Consider the following 19,664-nt stretch of genomic DNA (forward strand, 5'->3'; position numbering starts at 1 on the left):
AAATGTAATAATGTCCCACTCAAATCCCTCTTTGCAGGTGATTGGGATCTTAATACTCCTTCGTCTTCAAATGTGATTTATGACGAGCAGCCACCATTTCCCCCATCTTTCCATTCTGCTTCCGTATTTGAGGAGTTTCCCGCACCAGTAATTGAAGAATCTTTGATGAGAGTTCAGATATATGAAAAGACAGAGGAATTAAAGGATGGTGTGCCTGAAAAGAAAAGCACTTTAAATGAAAATCTGTCTGATAGAAAGCAGCACTCTTTTCTCCAGAAAAATGTGAATAAAGGGGATCCACCCAGCAGTCATGGGCAGAGTGACAAGAAAAACCTCTTCAGAGTAGAAAATGGTGTTACACAAAGAGGCAGATCTGCTAGTCCCAGAAAGCCCGCCGGCCGACACGCAGAAGAACATTCGGACAGGCTTCCCAGTCCTCTACTAGCTGACCCCAAAAGAAGACCCAAAGATCGATCACTCAGCCCCAGGAAAGGGGACAGGAAAGGGGGGCAAATGGACACCAGGGCAGGTTCTGGACAGGATCACTGTGGAAGAAGCAGAGGACGGTCTTCCAGCCCAAAAAAGCCACAAAAGCCTGAAGGAAACAAAGGCCGAGTGAACACCGAAGCCAGATTATCAGAGTCTGAGAGTCAGAGAGGAGGGGGCCGTGCGAGGGACGGGGCCGAGCAGATCTCCGAGGGCAGAGAAGAATCAGGTGTTGTCTGGAAAGACACAAAGCAGAGCCAGTCTGGAAAAAACAGAACACGGTCTCCAGAGAAAAAAAGCAAGAGAATGGAGGAAAAGTCTCTCCCATCCAAAAAGACTAGTACTGCCGCTGGTAGAGTACTATCTGACCGGGAGAAAGGAAAGAAGGCAACCTTAGGAGAGACAAGCTCCAGCAAAGAGAAGCCAGGAGAAAATGCCAGAGTATCAGACAAGAAGCTGAAGCAGGATCCTGAAGAAAGGATGGTTTTAAACAAAACCCCAGCTCCCCGAGGAAAAGAACAAGAGGTGGCCGACAAAACCAGAGAGAGCGGAGGGTTCCAACCTGAGAGTGCTTCTCCCGTTAAGAAAACACCCATAACTCCGGGACCCTGGAAGGTTCCAAGTGCACACAAAGCCGCAGGCACTACCGGTGTGGCTGAGAAACGGCTGTGACCTTTGGTATAAAACAAAGAGAAACAAGTTGTAATCTTTTCTTACTGAAAAATGGCATTTTTCCAAAACAAAACCCCCAAAAGTCATTTTTTTCAGAAATTCTGAAGCACACGCATTTTAATTTGAGCATCCTTTTAGCCAGGTTGCATGAAGGGCCTCAGGACCACTGGAAGCCAACTGTCCCTGGGCAGCCGCCCTTCCGCGTGCAGCTGACATGCCTGCTCCTGGGGGGCCCAGCCCGCCTCCGTGGGTGTCCCCACCCACACGTGCTGATATGCACGGTGCGGTCACAACTCACTTGATACCTGTGCCAAGTTATCTACTGTTTCATGTCTCTTTTATCTGTCTCACTCAGCTATTTCCACAGGAATGAAAAAACTAGGTTTGGCTTGGAAGTTGATATTCTCAATAGCATGCTGCATGTTTACAGAGAGACACATTTGAGTCCTTGCAGAAGAAGGAACTGTTAACTCATCATTAAACATGGCAGTTGCCTTTTCTATCAGCTACTGGTGATAGCCCAGGCCCAGCTTAAAAATGAAACTCCAGAACATCACTACTGAAAAGAAAAACAAAATGGAGTCAGAAAGCGACACTCTCTTCATGTTTTTAATTCGGCTGGATCAGGTATTTCAAGTAACTGAAAGATATTACTTACAGTCAGATGTTTAAAATGAGCTAGTGCTTTAGGCAATGAAGAGTTCCCCTCCTGCTGTATTATCCAACCCTGATGTGGTCGTAGCATCTCAGGTCACCCTTTTCCTTCAGTTTATTTCATTACGAAACCAGAAAGAAGCATGTGGAAATACTGCTTACTGCTGTTCAGAGAAAAACTGCCAGGTTTCTATTTCTGGATATTTGGGTTGGACCTCCTACTACTCATTCGTTAGTCGTTACTACATAGTGCGTATGTGAAGAGTCAAAACATGGTACAGATTGTGAGGGCCTTAAGCACCAGGCAGTTTCACAGATACAGGACCAGGCCTCCAGCAGCAGCTGTCCAAGCTCAGGTGTTTCGAAGCAGAACCTGCGTTCAGACCTGCTCAGCAAGAGGACAGACGTGGCAGTAGACAGCCCTTGCTAGATCTGATTTCGTTTTAATTTCTAGCTACAGTAACTTATTTAAAAAACAAGAAAGGGAGACTAAACATCTGCTTAGCTTGTACATTTTCAGAATTCTTTTTAAAAGTCTAAGTAAAGATGTTTGTTGGGAGGTAGAGACCATTTTTAGCTCCATAAAAGAGATCGAGGATTTTCAGGCCCCAGAAGCACCATTCGGTAGCAGCAATGAATAAAGGACCGATCTCAGAACACAACCATTTTATGGAGTATTCGAACACACCTGTTCCGTCACCCGGGTTCATCTTGTTCTTGTGAAACATGGTACGTCCAGGCCCTGTCCTCTCAGAGTCCAACTGTGAAAGTTTTTAATGTACCAACTGAAGCCGCCCTTGTAGCTGAGACATGCCTTCCCAGAGTGAGATTTCTGAAATCCCCTTTCATCCAGAACTATATTTACCCACCTCTTGTAACTACTTGAATAGAGAAAAATTAGAAGACTTGATCCATGCTAAGAATTTAGCACCACAGAAATGATTTATTTTCCCTATAGTCCACAATTAGTGATAAAAATCCTATTTTTATTGTTAACTGTGACATAACTTTGATGTCATATGTTGTCAGTCTGATGTGGCTCTTTTCTTTCTAAGTAACCCATTACTGTACTGATTATATACCGACTTAGCAATGTGGCCTTGGAATGCTAAGCAAAATATGGATGTACTGGTTGTAAATGTTTATATATTGTACAGTACCTTTATATATACACCTGAGGTTCTGATTAGAGAAAGAGATCTGTAAATTGCTCGTTATTTTTTATATAGATATTAAAAAAAACAAAAACAAAAATCTGTTTATGGGCTGCATTTCTTTGTCTGTCAGGCTTATTTAATGTTGTTTTCACTTTACAGGGCTAATTCCTATCACAGTCTGAGTCCTCAAATTTTGTTCCTCCAAGTGCATAATTTTCAAAAATCCTACAATCAGGAAGACTCAGTATGATGAATTTTCCTTTTATCTGTATGTAAACCTTGAAATTATCATTATGCCTGTTCATTGTAAAGAAAATAGCTTTGCATAAATAATTTGCTACCCCCACAAAATCTTTTCCTACCCTGTCGGAGAGAAAAGGACTTGTCCTATGGGAAGTTCAGCGAGTAGACCTTTCTAATGGATAGAGTAGTGTAAGTCCAGTAAGGTCACGAAAATTTTTCATCAGACTGTGGCATTTCAGCAGTAAGTCATTTCATTTACTATAGGTTTCACTTACTTTCAGAATGAAGTGTTTTGACTTGGGTTTCATTTAATTTTTGGTGTGATTGATGCCCAAAACCTATTTCACGCCCATGGTTATTTTACTCTTGCAGGTAAACATAAAGTCCTACCATTGCATGAACTCACACTAAAAGTTAAACCCAAGCCCCACAGTGGAGCTGCGCGCCATGGCAAAGGCTGTAGGAAGTGGCACCAAAATAGTTTGGGTGGACCTGTCTTCTCATGGAGTTCTGGGACGCTAGTGCATTGTCTTGCTACCAGTGAAACACTGAGATCCTAGTTACATCAAACTGTATAAACCAAGTAGAAGTCTCAGACGCAAAAGCATTTGGCTTTTTATTTCTACATGAAAATATCTTGGGTTTTCCCTTTATCTAGATATTCCCACGTAGGAAAAGCCAGATGCTTTTAAACACATGCACAAATGAAGAATTTCACAGTATGTCCGACATTCAAAGAGTGTGGTTTAGAAAAGCAAGGAAACTTCAAATTATTTAAACTGTGTAACAGTCTAACAACCTCTACAAAGATGTGTTTAAGCTGAAGCTCAGTCCATAGGTTGCTCCTGCAGAACACTGGTAACTGGTATAAAAATAGACTTTTGCACAAAATGTGACGTTTCGCTCTAGAACGAAGACTATCAGAGCAACTTTTTACATCATTGTGTCATGCTCCAATGCCTAAGAACTATCTGTGTGTGTTAAACATAACAGGCTGATTTATTCAGGCAGCTCTTTACTGGTCATGCTCTCAAGGTTTATCAGCAATACAACGACTTGTTTAAAGCATGCCATAATTATTACATGAAGTCTGTAATCTCTGCTTTAGTTAACTGAATTAGTTTAAGAGAGCCACTAACTTGGATCGGTCTTCATTGTTGCTGTGCCTCATGGGAAGAGCGTGATTCTAGCCACTAGAGAACTCTGAATCTTTCTCATCTACACTAAAAATATGAAAACATAGCCAAGTGCTTTAACTTAGTTTAAACCTATGATTTTGACAGAGAATCCTTTGGGAATTTGTCTGTTTCAGACAGTGAAACACTGTTTCCCAGTCAGTGTTTGCAGTAAAGTCAAGCAGAACTATTATTAGCAAATACACAAATCTAGAGGCTTATTTTGTCCTAACAATCATTTGTTACCTTGAGTAATACCTTACTACAGCTTATATGCTCAGGCATGCTGCAGGGAAGGTATGGAATTATTGCACATTTGTGAAATTCAAACTTCCTTATTCAAGATGGACACCAATCACTGCAAGAAGCAAAGGATTACTTTAAATGATTAAACTAGTCAATACCTGTATACATGAGATTAACTTTGATGAATTTCTCCATAATCCCAACTCATATGCCACATTGGGAGTCAGTCCCACTTAGCCCACTATGAGTGTGTAAAGCTAAAACGCTAAAACATTTCAAAAGTGAATAATTAATGCAAATACTCTGTGGTACCATTCTTAATACCGCTCTGTGGTATTTAGAATTTTTCTACGTGTCTTTGAAAGTCAGGAAACCATATGCTAGTTAGGCAAGTGTTTAGTTATTCAACTATACAAAATATTTGGCTTATATCATACATTAGCTATAATATTTATAATATTATACATATTTAGGAAATTTCAGGTTGTACCTATATACCAATTTTAAAAGGGATAATTTTTCCTGATACAAATTATTAAGTGAACAGGTATTTCTCTTAACCCTCAATAATTATTACTATTCCAATTAAATGTATAAATGGTCTAATCTAGCCCTGTTTTTACATCTTGGTTTTGCTTCTCGGTAACAGCTAAATCTTACCAAAGTATATTATAGCTCACTCTTTTTGGGGATCAAAACAAAATCCCAAGTTCTAGGGCACCTGGGTGGCTCAGTCAGTTGAGCATCCGACTCTTGATTTCGACCTGTGATCTCAGGGTTGTGGGTTTGGGCCCTGCATCAGGCTCTGCTCTCAGAACGGAGTCTGCTTGTCCTTCTCCCTCTGCTCCTTCCCCTATTCGCACATGCTATCTCTAAAATAAATAAAATCTTAAAAAAATAAAAGCCCAAGTTCCTAGAAATTATACAGAGATAAATGAAAGCACTGAGGGTTCTCCTGAACCATGAAGTTACAACCCTTTCATCCTAACAGAAAAAAAGTTGCATGAACGTTAAATTCCTCAAGGTGTACTCATTCATTCTACACATACATTCTATTTATATTGAGGACCTATTGTGGGGTCTGGTACTGTTTTGCATTCTGGGGACCTAAAGAGGAGACAAAAATTCCCACCCGAAGGGGCTCATATTCTAGTGGTGGGGAGAGGAGGGGGGTTAGAAACAACTAGGCAAAAAATAAGAGGGGAACCTGCAGAGTAGGAAGATCATCCCTTCCACACACACACACACCAAGGCTGCAACTACATATAGCGCAACTCACTTGGAGAATGACCTGACGACTAGCAAAAATCTCTTCCGCTGCTGAAGATACAGAGAAAAAGCCACATTGAGAAGGGCAGGAGGGGCAAGTAAGGAGCCAAATGCTTGGCAGGTGGGAGGGACAGTACATGTACAGATGTCTTCCTTGGGGAGGGAAGGGTTCAAACCCCACATCGGGCACTCCTGCCCCAGCCCTGGGGATTTGTTCTGGGAAGATGAGCCACACACACCACCCTCCACCCCCTCCCCATAACTCTGTCTTTAAAACTCTAGGGACTTTGAAAATCATCAGTGCTTAACTAGGGGAAAGCCAGAGGGCTATAGGAAACTAGAACTTTGCTCTTAAAGGGCCCTTCCATTATAAGAGTCCCAGAAGGAGAGAGAGAAAGGAGCAGAACTTAAAAAAATAATACCTGCAAACTTCCCTAACCTGGGGAAGGAAACACATCCAGTTCCAGGAAGCATAAAGAGTCCCAAACTACTGAACACAAAGAGGTCCATGGCAAGACAAATAATTAAAATGTCAAAAATTAAGAGATAAATCTTAAAAGCAAGAGAGGAGGGGAAAATGGTGGTGGAGTAGGAAGACCCTAGGCTCACCCATGACTACAACTAGATAATTACCATATCATCTTAAATGAAGAAAATCAAACTCCAGAAATCAAACTGGAGACTGACAGAACAAACTACAACTAAAGGTAGAGAAGAGGCCACATTGAAGAAGGTAGAGAGGTAGCTTGGGAAAGAAACTGATCGTGGCTGCCACAGTCACACAGAAGGGCAAGAGACAAACTGGCACACAGGGGAGAACATGGGGAAAATGAATTCCCATAGCAATTGTCTTGGGAATGAGAGGGGCCACATTTTGTCTGTTCTTATCACCAGTGGGGCCTGGAGCCTGGAGTTTTCAAGGTTGCGTGCTTGGCTCAGGGAGACCTCAGAGAACATTGGGCTGCTCTTGGAGAAAAGCCAGGGCAAACAGCTAGTGGACATGCAATGTGGACACAGTGATCTGAAGAGCACCTGGGGCACACAGTGGGGAGGTTAGTTGCTCACTTTGGAGTGTGTCCCAGAGAGGCAGCATTCGTGGAGAGATCCCTCTGGGAACAAAGGCACTGGTGGGTACCATTTCTCTCCCCCACACCTCACCATAAGCATAGGGCCATCTGCAGGACCCAGTACAGTGCCAACACTCACTACCCCCCTGCCTAGACCAAGCTCTGCCCCACCCCCACGCTTTGGTGGAACTGTTCATCCCAATCAGCTTCCCTCAGTCACAGCACCGCAGGCCCCCTCCCTCAGAACACTGGCTCAAACCCTGCCCACCACAAAACTCACACTCTGGGAGTTTTGTGGAGTTCTAGTGGCTGTGGCAACAGTTCTCAATTCAGAAGCAGACCAGAGCTTAGCTCGTTAAAACTCACCATATTCAGGCCAGGATCCAATACTGCCCATAATTAGCCTAAGAGAGCCACTGCAGATGACTGGCCTGAAGGACAAAGTGGCCATGACACAATAACAGAGCATACACAGCACACATTGAGACAGTCCCAGAAGTGCCAGGCTCTGGGGAAATGGTACAATACACTGGAGGGCACGACAGGACCTCTTCTTCGTAAAGCCATTACCCTCAAGAACAGGTGATATAGCTGTCATTCCTAACACAGAGAAACAGACACAAAGACTTAGATAAAATGCGAAGACAGAGGAATTTATTACAAATGAAAGAACAGATAAGGCCATGACCTGAGATACAAGCAAAACACACATAAGTAACAAGACTGATGGAGAATTTAAACCAATGATCAGAAAGATACTTGCTGGACTTGAAAAAAGAGTAGAGGACATCAGTGAGACTACTAACAGAGAGAAGGAGTAATATACCAGAGTTAAAGGGCCTAATAAACAGGGTGAGACAACGCTTGATGGAGTGAACAGCAAGATGGAAGAAACAGAGAAACAAATTGATGACCTAGAATACAGAGTAATGGAAAGTAATCAAGCTGAACAAGGAGAGAAAAAGAATCATGCAAAATGAGAATAACTTAGGGAACTCAGTGACTCCATCAAACCTAACATTTGTATTGTAGGAATCCCAGAAGAAGAGAGAAAAAAAAGAGATCAAAGATTTTATTAAAGAATAGCTTAAAACTTCCCTAATCTGGAATGGAAACAGATATCTAGATCCAGGAGGCACAGAGAACCCCCAACAAAATCAACAAAAGCAGATCCACACCAAGACATAATGTAATTAAAATAACAAAATAGAGTAATAAAAATATTAAAAGGAGCAAGACAAAAGAAGTCAATAACTTACAAGGGAAACCTCATAAGGCTATCAGTTAAAACGCACATAAAAATAAAAATCAGGCAATCAGGATTTTTCAGCAGACACTTTCCAAGCCAGAAATACATGGCATGATGTATTCAAAGTGCTGAATGGGGAAAAATGGCAGCCAAGAATACTCTATCCAGCAAGGCTATCTTTCAGAATAGAAAGAGAGATAAAGAGTTTTCCAGACGAGGTGCCTGGGTGGCTCAGTGGGTTAAAGCCTCTGCCTACGGCTCAGGTCACAATCTCGGGTTCCTGGGATCCGGGCCCACATCAGGCTCTCTGCTCAGCAGGGAGCCTGTTTCCCCCCTCTCTCTGCCTGCCTCTGCCTAGTTGTGATCTGTCAAGTAAATAAATAAAATCTTTAAAAAAAAAAAAAAAAAGTTTCCCAGACAAACAAAAGGAGTTCATGACCAGTAAACCGGCTCCGCAACAAACATTAAAGGGGACTGTTTGAGTGAAAGGGAAAGAAATGAGAGTATAAGGTAGAACACACAAGAGTAGTAAAAATGAACATTCCAATAAAAAAATCAGTTAAGGAACTCACAAAATAAAAGGATGTAAAAATCTGATACCATATACCTAAACTACAGGGAGGCAGGGAGTAAAGATGGTTTCAACTTAAACAACTATCAACTTAATACAGACTGCTAAATGCAGATGTTAAATACAAATCTAATGTAACCATATATCAAAGAGCCATCAATAAACATGCAAAATAAAGAGAAAGAAATCCCACTATATCACTAAAGAAAACCAGCAAACTATGAAAGGGAGAAATACAAGAAAGGATCAGAGAAAAACTTCAGAAACAACCCAAAAATGCAGTAAAATGGCAATAAATACACATTTATCAATAATTACTTTCAATGTAAATGGACTCAACACTGCTATCAAAAGACACAGGGGGACAGAATGGATTAAAAACAAACAAACAAACAAACAAGACCCATCTATATTCTGCCTTTAAGAGACTCATTTTAAATCTAAAGTCACCGGCAGATTGAAAGCCAGGGTCTGGAGAAACATCTGTCATGCAAATGGATGTCAAAAGAAAGCCTGAGTAGCAATACTTGTATTGGACAAAATAGACTTTAAAACAAAGACTGTAACAAGAGACAAAGAAGAGCACTATATAATGATGAATGGGACAATTCAACAAGAAGATGTAACAACTGTAGATATTTATGCACCCCACACTGGAGCACCCAAATACATAAAATAGTTAATAACAAACTTCAAGGAACTAATCAGTAATATTACAAATATAGTAGAGGACGTTAGCACCCTACTTACATCAATGGACAGATCATTTAAACAAAAAATCAACAAGGAAATAATGGCTTTGAATGATACCCTGGACCATGTGGATTTAACAGATATATTCAGAACATTCCACCCTAAAACAGCAGAATACACATTCTTTTCAAGTGCACATGGAACATTGTCCAGAACAGGTCACATATTAGGCCAAAAAACAAACTGCAATAATTCAAAAAGATCAACATCATATCATGCATCTGAACACAAAGGCCAGCATTACTCATGATAAAAAACCCTCTACAAAGTAGGTCCAGAGGGAACATACCTCAACATAATAAAGGCCTTATATGAAAAACCCACAGCTAATATCATACTCAATGGGGAAAAACTGACAGCCTTCCCCCTAAGGTCAGGAACAAGACAAGGATATCCACTGTCACCACTTTTATTCAACACAGTACTAGAAGGCCTAGCCACAGTACTCAGACAACAAAAAGAAACAAAAGGCATTCATATCAGTAAGGAAGAAGTAAAACTTCCACTATTTGCAGATGACAAGATACTCTACATAGAAAACCTGAGAGACTCCACCAAAAAACTGCTGGAACTGATAATGAATGCAGTAAAGTCACAGCATACAAAATCCACATACAGAAATCTGTTGAATTTCTATATGCCAATAATAAAGCAGCAGAATTTTTTTTGCATTTACAACTGCACCCAAAATAATAATGTACTTAAGAATAAACATAATCTAAGAGGTGAAAGACTTGTGCTCTGTACAAGACTTATACACAAAGAAATGGAGAGACATTCCCTGTTTATGGACTGAAAGAACAAATATTGTTAAAATATCTACTAGCCAAAGCAAGGTACACTTTTAATGCAATCCCTGTCAAAATACAAACAGCATTATTTTTTTTACAGAACTAGAACAAACAATCCTAAAACTTATATGGAACCACAAAAGACCCTAAATAGCCAAAGCAATCTTGAAAAGGAAAAGCAAAGCTGAAGGCATTATAATTCTGGACTTCAAGTTATATTACAAAGCTGTAATGATCAAAACAATATGGTACTAGCACAAAAACAGACACAGATCAACAGAACAGAATAGAAAACCCAGAAATAAAGCCACAATTATATGGTCAATTAATCTGTGACAAGGCAGGAAAGAATATCCAATGGGAAAAGCACAGTCTCTTCAACAAACAGTGTTAGGAAAACTAGAGAGCAACATGTAAAAGAATTAAACTGGACAGCTTACATCATACAAAAATAAATTCAAAATGGATTAAAGACCTAAATGTGAGATCTGAAACCAAAAAAGTCCTAGAAGAACACAGGCAGTAACCTCTTTAACATCGGCTATAGCAACATATTTCTAGATGTGTCTCCTGAAGTAAAGGAAACAAAAGCAAAAATAAACTATTGGCCAAAATTAACAAGACAGTAAACAACGTGTGTTGGAGAGGATGTGGAGAAAGGGGAACCCTATTACACTGTTAGTGGGAATGCAAGTTGGTGCAGCCACTTGGGAAAACAGTGTGGAGATTCCTTAAGAAATTAAAAATAGAGCTTCCCTATGAACCTGCAATTGCACTACTGGGTATTTACCCCGAAGATACCGATGTAGTGAAAAGAAGGGCCATTTGTACCCCAATGTTCATAGCAGCAATGGCCACGGTCGCCAAACCGTGGATAGAACCAAGATGTCCTTCAACGGATGAATGGGTAAAGAAGATGTGGTCCATATATACTATGGAGTATTATGCCTCCATCAGAAAGGATGAATACCCAACTTTTGCATCAACATGGATGGGACTGAAAGAGATTATGCTGAGTGAAATAAGTCAAGCAGAGAGAATCAATTATCATATGGCTTCACTTATTTGTGGAGCATAAGAAATAACACAGGGGACATGGGGAGATGGAGAGGAGAAGGGAGTTGCGAGAAATTGGAGGGGGAGATGAACCATGAGAGACTATGGACTCTGAAAAACAATCTGAGGGTTTTGAAGGGGTGGGGGGGTGGGAAGTTGGGTGAGCCTGGTGGTGGGTATTGTGGAGGGCACATATTGCATGGAGCACTGGGTGTGGTGCATAAACAATGAATTCTGGTACGCTGAAAAGAAATTTAAAAAATTAAAAATTAAAAAAAATTAAAATTAAAAAATAAAAAGATAAAAAAACTATTGGGACTTCATTGAAATAAAAAGCTTCTACGCAGTGAAGGAAACAATCAATTAATCTAAAAGGCAATCTACAGATGGGAGAATATATTTGCAAATGATAGAGCCAATTAAGAGTTAGTATCCAAAATATATAAGGAATTTATAAAACCTAACACCTAGAACACAAATAATCCAATTTAAAAATGGGCAGAAAATATGAATAGACATTTCTTCAAAGAAAACATATAGATGGCCAACAGACACATGAAAAGACACTCAACATCACTCATCATCAGGGAAATTCAAATCAAAAGTACAATGAGTTTCAAAGCCTAAGCCACGCGCCCGAAACTCTTCCCCTGAAGGAGGCGCGCAAAAGCCCAGCCTGGGGCTTACGGACCAGCGCCCCGTTCTCAGTGCCCCAGACGCGCGCCCGACCCATAGCCGCCTCTGAAAAGAGGTGCGCGCAAGCCGGGCACTCCCAGCCCGGGCCAGCGGCAAAATCTCAGTGTGTGATCGCTGCTTGGAACCTCTCTGGCGGTCGGGAGCTCCCAGACAGCCGCCACTGCCTTGGCTTTGGGGGACGAGCAAAAGATCCTGCGCCCCCAGGGTCTGCAACTTGGAACCTGCTCTGCCAGCGGCCAAGGGGGAATTTATTCAGCTTCTGCACCCAGACTGAGGCTTCTCCCTGAGAGGGAGATCAGGGTACGGTTTGATTTCTTCTAATACTACAAAAACCATCAAAGGCGATCAAGGTGAGAGGGAAAAAAGTGAACAAGCATAAAAACCGCTTTTTATGCCTCAAAGCCTGAAAAAAAAAACCAGTTTCCCCAGAGCCTACCCCCTTGAGGGGGGCAGGAGGACTCAACTCAGGAAACATCATTGACTGACAACCCATGTGACAGGCCCCTCCCCCAGAAAACAAACCAAGAAAAAAAAAAGGACTACAAGGGAACCACCACTACTTCACAGGAAAACTTGTATTGTTCACTCGTTTCCACTATTCCGGTTCATATTTTTTTTTTACACATAGGTAATTTTTTTAACCTATTTACCATCACAGCAAGCTGTACAGTACATCAAATTCCATAATACCTTTCTAACCTGAACTTTTTGATACATACACCTATGTTTTTCTTTTGCATTTTTATTTTTTGAATTCCTTTTCTTAAAATTTTAGTTTAGTTTAGTCTAGTATATTCCTTTTTATTTTTATCCTCTAATATTCATATAGAGTTAACTTCAAAGTAATCCTCTTTCCCCAATCAATACTAACCCTATAGGTAAACCAATTTTTAATCCCCTTTATCTTAGGAAAGTTGAGTCCTTTAATAAAGATCTCAAGATACATCCAGGAAGAATCAAAACAACCTTCCTCGCACACACTGAGAATTTATAAGAACTCTCCCATCTTCTTCCACCAGTGTTTCTGTGTTTTTTGTGTTTGTCCTGATAGCATATAAATTTTACACTTGTGGTTCTTTTTGACGAGGTTCTTTCTTTATTTGCATATATATATATTTTTTTTTCTCTTGCCATATACTTATATCAGTTTTTTTATCTCTTTTTGTTTGTCTACGTCATAAATCTTACCTTGGGGCCCATCTGGGCTGAACCTTCTTTTTCATCTTCCCTTTCTTTCCTGTCTCTCTCTCTCTCTCTTTTTTCTTTTTTTTCTATTTCATTTTCTTTTTCTTCTTTTCCTTTTTTTCTTTTTCTTTTTCTTTTCTTTTGTCTCTCGTTTGGGTGGGGAATCCTGATTGCTCAGAAGTGTTCCAGGGTGCACCTTGACTGCACCAGAGTTGATACATCCAGCTACATCTGTTCAGTCATCTCCCACCAAAATGACTAGGAGGAAGAATGCCCAACAGAAGAAAAATACAGAGGATGGACCTTCTGCAACAGAGCTAACAGCTATCAACATAGACAATATGTCGGAAAGAGAATTCAGGCTAACAATTATCCAGGCAATAGCTAGGTTGGAGAAAGCCAACCTAGATGACCAAACAGAATTGATTAGGGCCAAAATGAAAGCGACCAGACAGGATGTTCACAATGTTAGGGCAGAGCTTAAAGCTACCAGGGAGGAGGTCCACAATGCTCTCAATGAGTTCCAATCTAATCTAAACTCTCTCAAAGCTAGGGTAACTGAGACAGAAGATAGAATTAGTGATCTGGAAGACAAACAGATAGAGAGAAAAGATCAGGAGGAAGCCTGGAACAAACAGCTTAGATCCCACGAAAGCAGAATCAGGGAAATAAATGATGCCATGAAGCATTCCAACGTCAGAATTATTGGAATCCCTGGAGGGGAGGAGAAAGAAAGAAGTCTAGAAGATATCGTGGAACAAGTCCTTCATGAAAATTTTCCGAACCTCGCGAATGAAACCAGCGTTCATGTATTAGAGGCTGAACGGTCTCCACCCAAGATTATACACTCCAAAAAAACATCACGACACCTGATAGTCAAATTGAAGAATTATAATTGTAGGTATAATCTCTTGAAAGCTGCCAGGGCAAAGAGGCTCCTTACTTACAGAGGGAAGCCCATCAGAATAACGTCAGACCTGTCCACAGAGACCTGGCAAGCCAGAGGAGGCTGGCAAGATATATTCAGGGCACTAAATGAGAAGAACATGCAGCCAAAAATACTTTATCCAGCAAGACTGACATTCAAAATGGATGGAGAGATAAAGAGTTTTAAAGACCGGCAAGGCTTAAAAGACTATGCAACCACCAAGCCGACACTGCAGGAAATATTAAGGGGGGTTCTATAAAAGAGGAAAAATCCCAAGAATAGCATTGAACAGAAATATAGAGACAGTCTACAGAAAGAAAGACTTCAAAGGTAACTCGATGTCAATAAAAACATATCTATCAATAATCACTCTCAATGTGAACGGCCTAAATGCACCCATAAAACGGCACAGGGTTGCAGATTGGATAAAACGACAGGACCCATCCATATGCTGTCTACAAGAGACCCATTTTGAACCTAAAGATACACGCAGACTGAAAGTGAAGGGGTGGAGAAGCATCTTTCATGCCAATGGGACTCAAAAGAAGGCTGGGGTAGCGATTCTCATATCAGATAAATTAGACTTCAAACTAAAGACTGTAGTCAGAGATACAGAAGGACACTACATAATCCTTAAAGGGACTATCCACCAAGATGATCTAACAATTGTAAATATCTATGCTCCCAATATGGGAGCAGCCAATTACTTAAGAAAACTGTTAATCAAGATAAAGAGTCATATTGATATGAATACACCAATCGTAGGTGATCTTAACACGCCTCTTTCAGAATTAGACAGATCATCGAAGCACAAAATCAATAAAGAAACAAGAGCATTGAATGACACATTGGACCAGATGGACCTCATAGATATATATAGAACATTCCACCCTAAAATAACAGAATGCTCATTCTTCTCAAGTGCACACGGAACCTTCTCCAGAACAGACCACATACTGGGTCACAAATCAGGACTCAACCGATACCAAAAGACTGAGATTATTCCCTGCATATTATCAGATCACAATGCTTTGAAACTGGAGATCAATTATAAGGAAAAGTTCCGAAGGAACTCAAACACCTGGAAGCTAAAGACCACCTTGCTTAAGAATGCTTGGATCAACCAGGAGATCAAAGAAGAACTGAAACAATTCATGGAAACCAATGAGAATGAAGACACTTCGGTCCAAAACCTATGGGATACAGCAAGCGGTCCTAAGGGGAAAATACATAGCCATCCAAGCATCGCTCAAAAAAATTGAAAAATCCAGAACACACCAGCTGTCTCTACACCTTAAAGAACTGGAGGATCAACAACAAATCAAACCAACTCCACACATAAGAAGGGAAATCATCAAGATTAGAGCTGAGATCAATGAGGGAGAAACCAGAGATACAGTAGAACGTATCAATGAAACTAGAAGCTGGTTTTTTGAAAGAATCAATAAGATCGATAAGCCACTGGCTACACTAATCCAAAAGAAAAGAGAGAAAGCCCAAATTCATAAAATTATGAATGAAAAGGGAGAGATCACAACTAACACCAAGGAAGTAGAAACAATCATCAGAAGTTATTACGAACAGTTATATGCCAATAAGCTTAGCAACTTAGATAAAATGGATGCATTCCTGGAAAAATATAAACTACCAAAATTGAACCAGGAAGAAATCGACAACCTGAATAGACCGATATCTAATAACGAGATTGAATCAGTGATCAAAAACCTCCCAAAAAACAAGAGCCCAGGACCTGACGGATTCCCTGGGGAATTCTACCAAACCTTCAAAGAAGAAATAACACCTATTCTCCTGAAGCTGTTTCAAAAAATTGAAGCAGAAGGAAAACTTCCACACTCTTTCTATGAAGCCAGCATTACCCTGATCCCCAAACCAGGCAAGGACCATACCAAAAAGGAGAATTTCAGACCAATATCACTGATGAATATGGATGCTAAGATTCTCAACAAGATCCTAGCCAACAGGATCCAACAACACATTAAAAAGATTATCCACCATGATCAGGTGGGATTCATCCCTGGGCTACAAGGATGGTTCAACATTCGCAAATCAATCAATGTGATACAACAAATTAATATGAGAAGAGAGAAGAACCACATGGTCCTCTCAATTGATGCAGAAAAAGCATTTGACAAAATCCAGCATCCGTTCCTGATTAAAACGCTTCAAAGTATAGGGATAGAGGGAACATTCCTGAACCTCATCAAATCTATCTATGAAAGACCCACAGCAAATATCATCCTCAATGGGAAAAAGCTTGCAGCCTTCCCATTGAGATCAGGAACAAGACAAGGATGTCCACTTTCACCACTTTCTTGTTCAACATAGTATTAGAAGTCCTAGCAACAGCAATCAGACAACAGAGAGAAATAAAAGGTATCCAAATTGGTAATGAAGAAGTCAAACTCTCTCTCTTCGCAGATGACATGATTCTTTATATGGAAAACCCAAAAGACTCCACCCCCAAACTACTAGAACTCATACAGCAATTCAGCAACGTGGCAGGATACAAAGTCAATGTGCAGAAATCAGTGGCTTTCTCATACACTAACAATGAAAATACAGAAAAGGAAATTAGAGAATCGAGTCCATTTACTATAGCACCAAGAACCATAAGATACCTTGGAATAAACCTAACTAAAGAGGTAAAGGATCTGTACTTGAGGAACTATAGAACACTCATGAAAGAAATTGAAGAAGACACAAAAAGATGGAAGACCATTCCATGCTCTTGGATCGGAAGAATAAACATTGTTAAAATGTCTATACTGCCTAGAGCAATCTATACTTTTAATGCCATTCCGATCAAAATTCCACCGGCATTCTTCAAAGAGCTGGAGCAAATAATCCTAAAATTTGTATGGAATCAGAAGAGACCCCGAATCGCTAAGGAAATGTTGAAAAACAAAAATAAAGCTGGCGGCATCACGTTACCTGATTTCAAGCTTTATTACAAAGCTGTGATCACCAAGACAGCATGGTACTGGCATAAAAACAGACACATAGACCAGTGGAACAGAGTAGAGAGCCCAGATATGGACCCTCAACTCTATGGTCAATTAATTTTTGACAAAACAGGAAAAAATATACAGTGGAAAAAAGACAGTCTCTTCAATAAATGGTGCTGGGAAAACTGGACAGCTGTATGTAGAAGAATGAAACTCGACTATTCTCTTACACCGTACACAAAGATCAACTCAAAATGGATAAAAGACCTCAACAGGAGACAGGAATCCATCAGAATCCTAGAGGAGAACATAGGCAGTAATCTCTTTGATATCAGCCACAGCAACTTCTTTCAAGATATGTCTCCAAAGGCAAAGGAAACAAAAGCGAAAATAAACTTCTGGGACTTCATCAAAATCAAAAGCTTCTGCACAGCAAAGGAAACAGTCAAAAAAACAAAGAGGCAACCCACGGAATGGGAGAAGATATTTGCAAATGACAGTACAGACAAAAGGTTGATATCCAGGATCTAAAATGAACTCCTCAAACTCAACACACACGAAACAGGCAAACACATCAGAAAATGGCCAGAAGATATGAACAGACACTTCTCCAACCAAGACATACAAATGGCTATCAGACACATGAAAAAATGTTCATCATCATTAGCCCTCAGGGAGATTCAAATTAAAACCACATTGAGATATCACCTTACACCAGTTAGAATGGCCAAAATTAACAAAACAGGAAACAACATGTGTTGGAGAGGATATGGAGAAAGGGGAACCCTCTTACACTGTTGGTGGGAATGCAAGTTGGTGCAGCCTCTTTGGAGAACAGTGTGGAGATTCCTCAAGAAATTAAAAATAGAGCTTCCCTATGACCCTGCAATTGCACCCCTGGGTATTTACCCCAAAGATACAGATGTCGTGAAAAGAAGGGCCATCTGTACCCCAATGTTTATAGCAGCAATGGCCACAGTCGCCAAACTATGGAAAGAACCAAGATGCCCTTCAACGGATGAATGGATAAGGAAGATGTGGTCCATATACACTATGGAGTATTATGCCTCCATCAGAAAGGATGAATACCCAACTTTTGTAGCAACATGGACAGGACTGGAAGAGATTATGCTGAGTGAAATAAGTCAAGCAGACAGAGTCAATTATCATATGGTTTCACTTATTTGTGGAGCATAACAAATAGCATGGAGGACAAGGGGCATTAGAGAGGAGTAGGGAATTTGGGTAAATTGGAAGGGGAGTGAACCATGAGAGACTATGGACTCTGAAAAACAATCTGAGGGGTTTGAATTGGCAGGGGGTGGGAGGTTGGGGTACCAGGTGGTGGGTATTATAGAGGGCACGGCTTGCATGGAGCACTGGGTGTGGTGAAAAAATAATGAATAATGTTTTTCTGAAAATAAATAAATTGAGAAAAAAAAAGTACAATGAGATATTACCTCAAACTCCTCAGAATGGCTAAAATCAACAACACAAGAAACAAGAGGTATTGGTGAGGATGTGGAGGAAAAGAACCCTGTTGCACTGTTGGGAATGCAAACTGGTATAGCCACTCTGGAAAACAGGATGGAGATTCCTCAAAAAGTTAAAAATAGAACTACCCTATGATTCAGCAGTTGCACTACTGGGTATTTACCCAAAGAATATCAAAAGACTGGGGGGCCCAGGTGGCTCAGTCAGTTAAACACCTGACTTCAGTTAAGGTCATGATTTCAGGGTCCTGGGATTAAGCCCTTCATCAGGCTCCCCACTCAGTTGGAAGTCTACTTGTCCCTCTCCATCTCTCCCTCCCCCAGCTTGTACTCTCTCTCTCTCTCAAATAAATAAAATCTTAAAAAAAAAAATCAAAACACTAATGCAAAGGGATAAATGCACTCCAATGTTTATAGCAGCACTATGTATAAGAGCCAAGATTGATGAATGGATAAAAAAGATGTGGTACACACACACACACACACACACACACACACACATATACATACAATGGAATATTATTCAGCCATAACAAAGAATGAAATCTTGGAGCACATGGGTGGTTCAATCAGTTAAACATCTGCCTTCAGCTCAAGTCATGATTCCAGGACGCCTGCTATATGGAGAGTTTGTTCCTCCCTCTCCCACCTCCCGCCCCTATTCATGCTCTCTTTCTCACTCTCACTCTCTCAAATAAATAAATAAAAATAAAAAATAAAGAATGAAATCTTGCCATTTGCAATGGCATTGATGGAGCTAAAGTGTATAATGCCAAATGGAATAACTCAGTCAGAAAAAGATAAATTTGATATTATTTCACTCATATGAAAACAAATGAGCAAAGAGGGGAATAAAAGAGACAAACAAAAAAACAGACTCTTAACTATAGAGGACAAACTGATGATTACCAGGGGAGAGAGGATGGGTTAAAGAGGCAATGGAGATTAGTCTCTACTTGTGAGGACCACTGGGAAACTAAATTAAAAACCTTTTAAAGGGAAGAAAA

At 40.4% G+C, this 19,664-nt stretch overlaps 1 protein-coding gene across 2 annotated transcripts in view; it reads left to right on the forward strand.

Moving 5' to 3' along the window:
* MAGI3 (membrane associated guanylate kinase, WW and PDZ domain containing 3) overlaps nucleotides 1-3,066 on the forward strand; it is a 245,123-nt gene extending 242,057 nt beyond the window's left edge. The window contains exon 22 of one of the 2 annotated variants that reach the window (XM_044238942.1): nucleotides 38-114. Coding sequence is in view for 1 of the 2 variants with exons in the window: in XM_044238940.1 (XP_044094875.1) it covers nucleotides 38-1,158 (1,121 nt within the window). In the remaining variant the exon portion in view is untranslated. Of the gene's footprint in view, nucleotides 1-37 lie in introns of both variants that reach the window. The other variant, XM_044238940.1, reaches the window with a different exon arrangement.
* The last annotated feature ends 16,598 nt before the right edge of the window (nucleotides 3,067-19,664 follow it).

The sequence above is a fragment of the Neovison vison genome, chromosome 2 (assembly GCF_020171115.1).
Source record: "Neovison vison isolate M4711 chromosome 2, ASM_NN_V1, whole genome shotgun sequence".
Lineage (NCBI taxonomy): Eukaryota > Metazoa > Chordata > Mammalia > Carnivora > Mustelidae > Neogale > Neogale vison.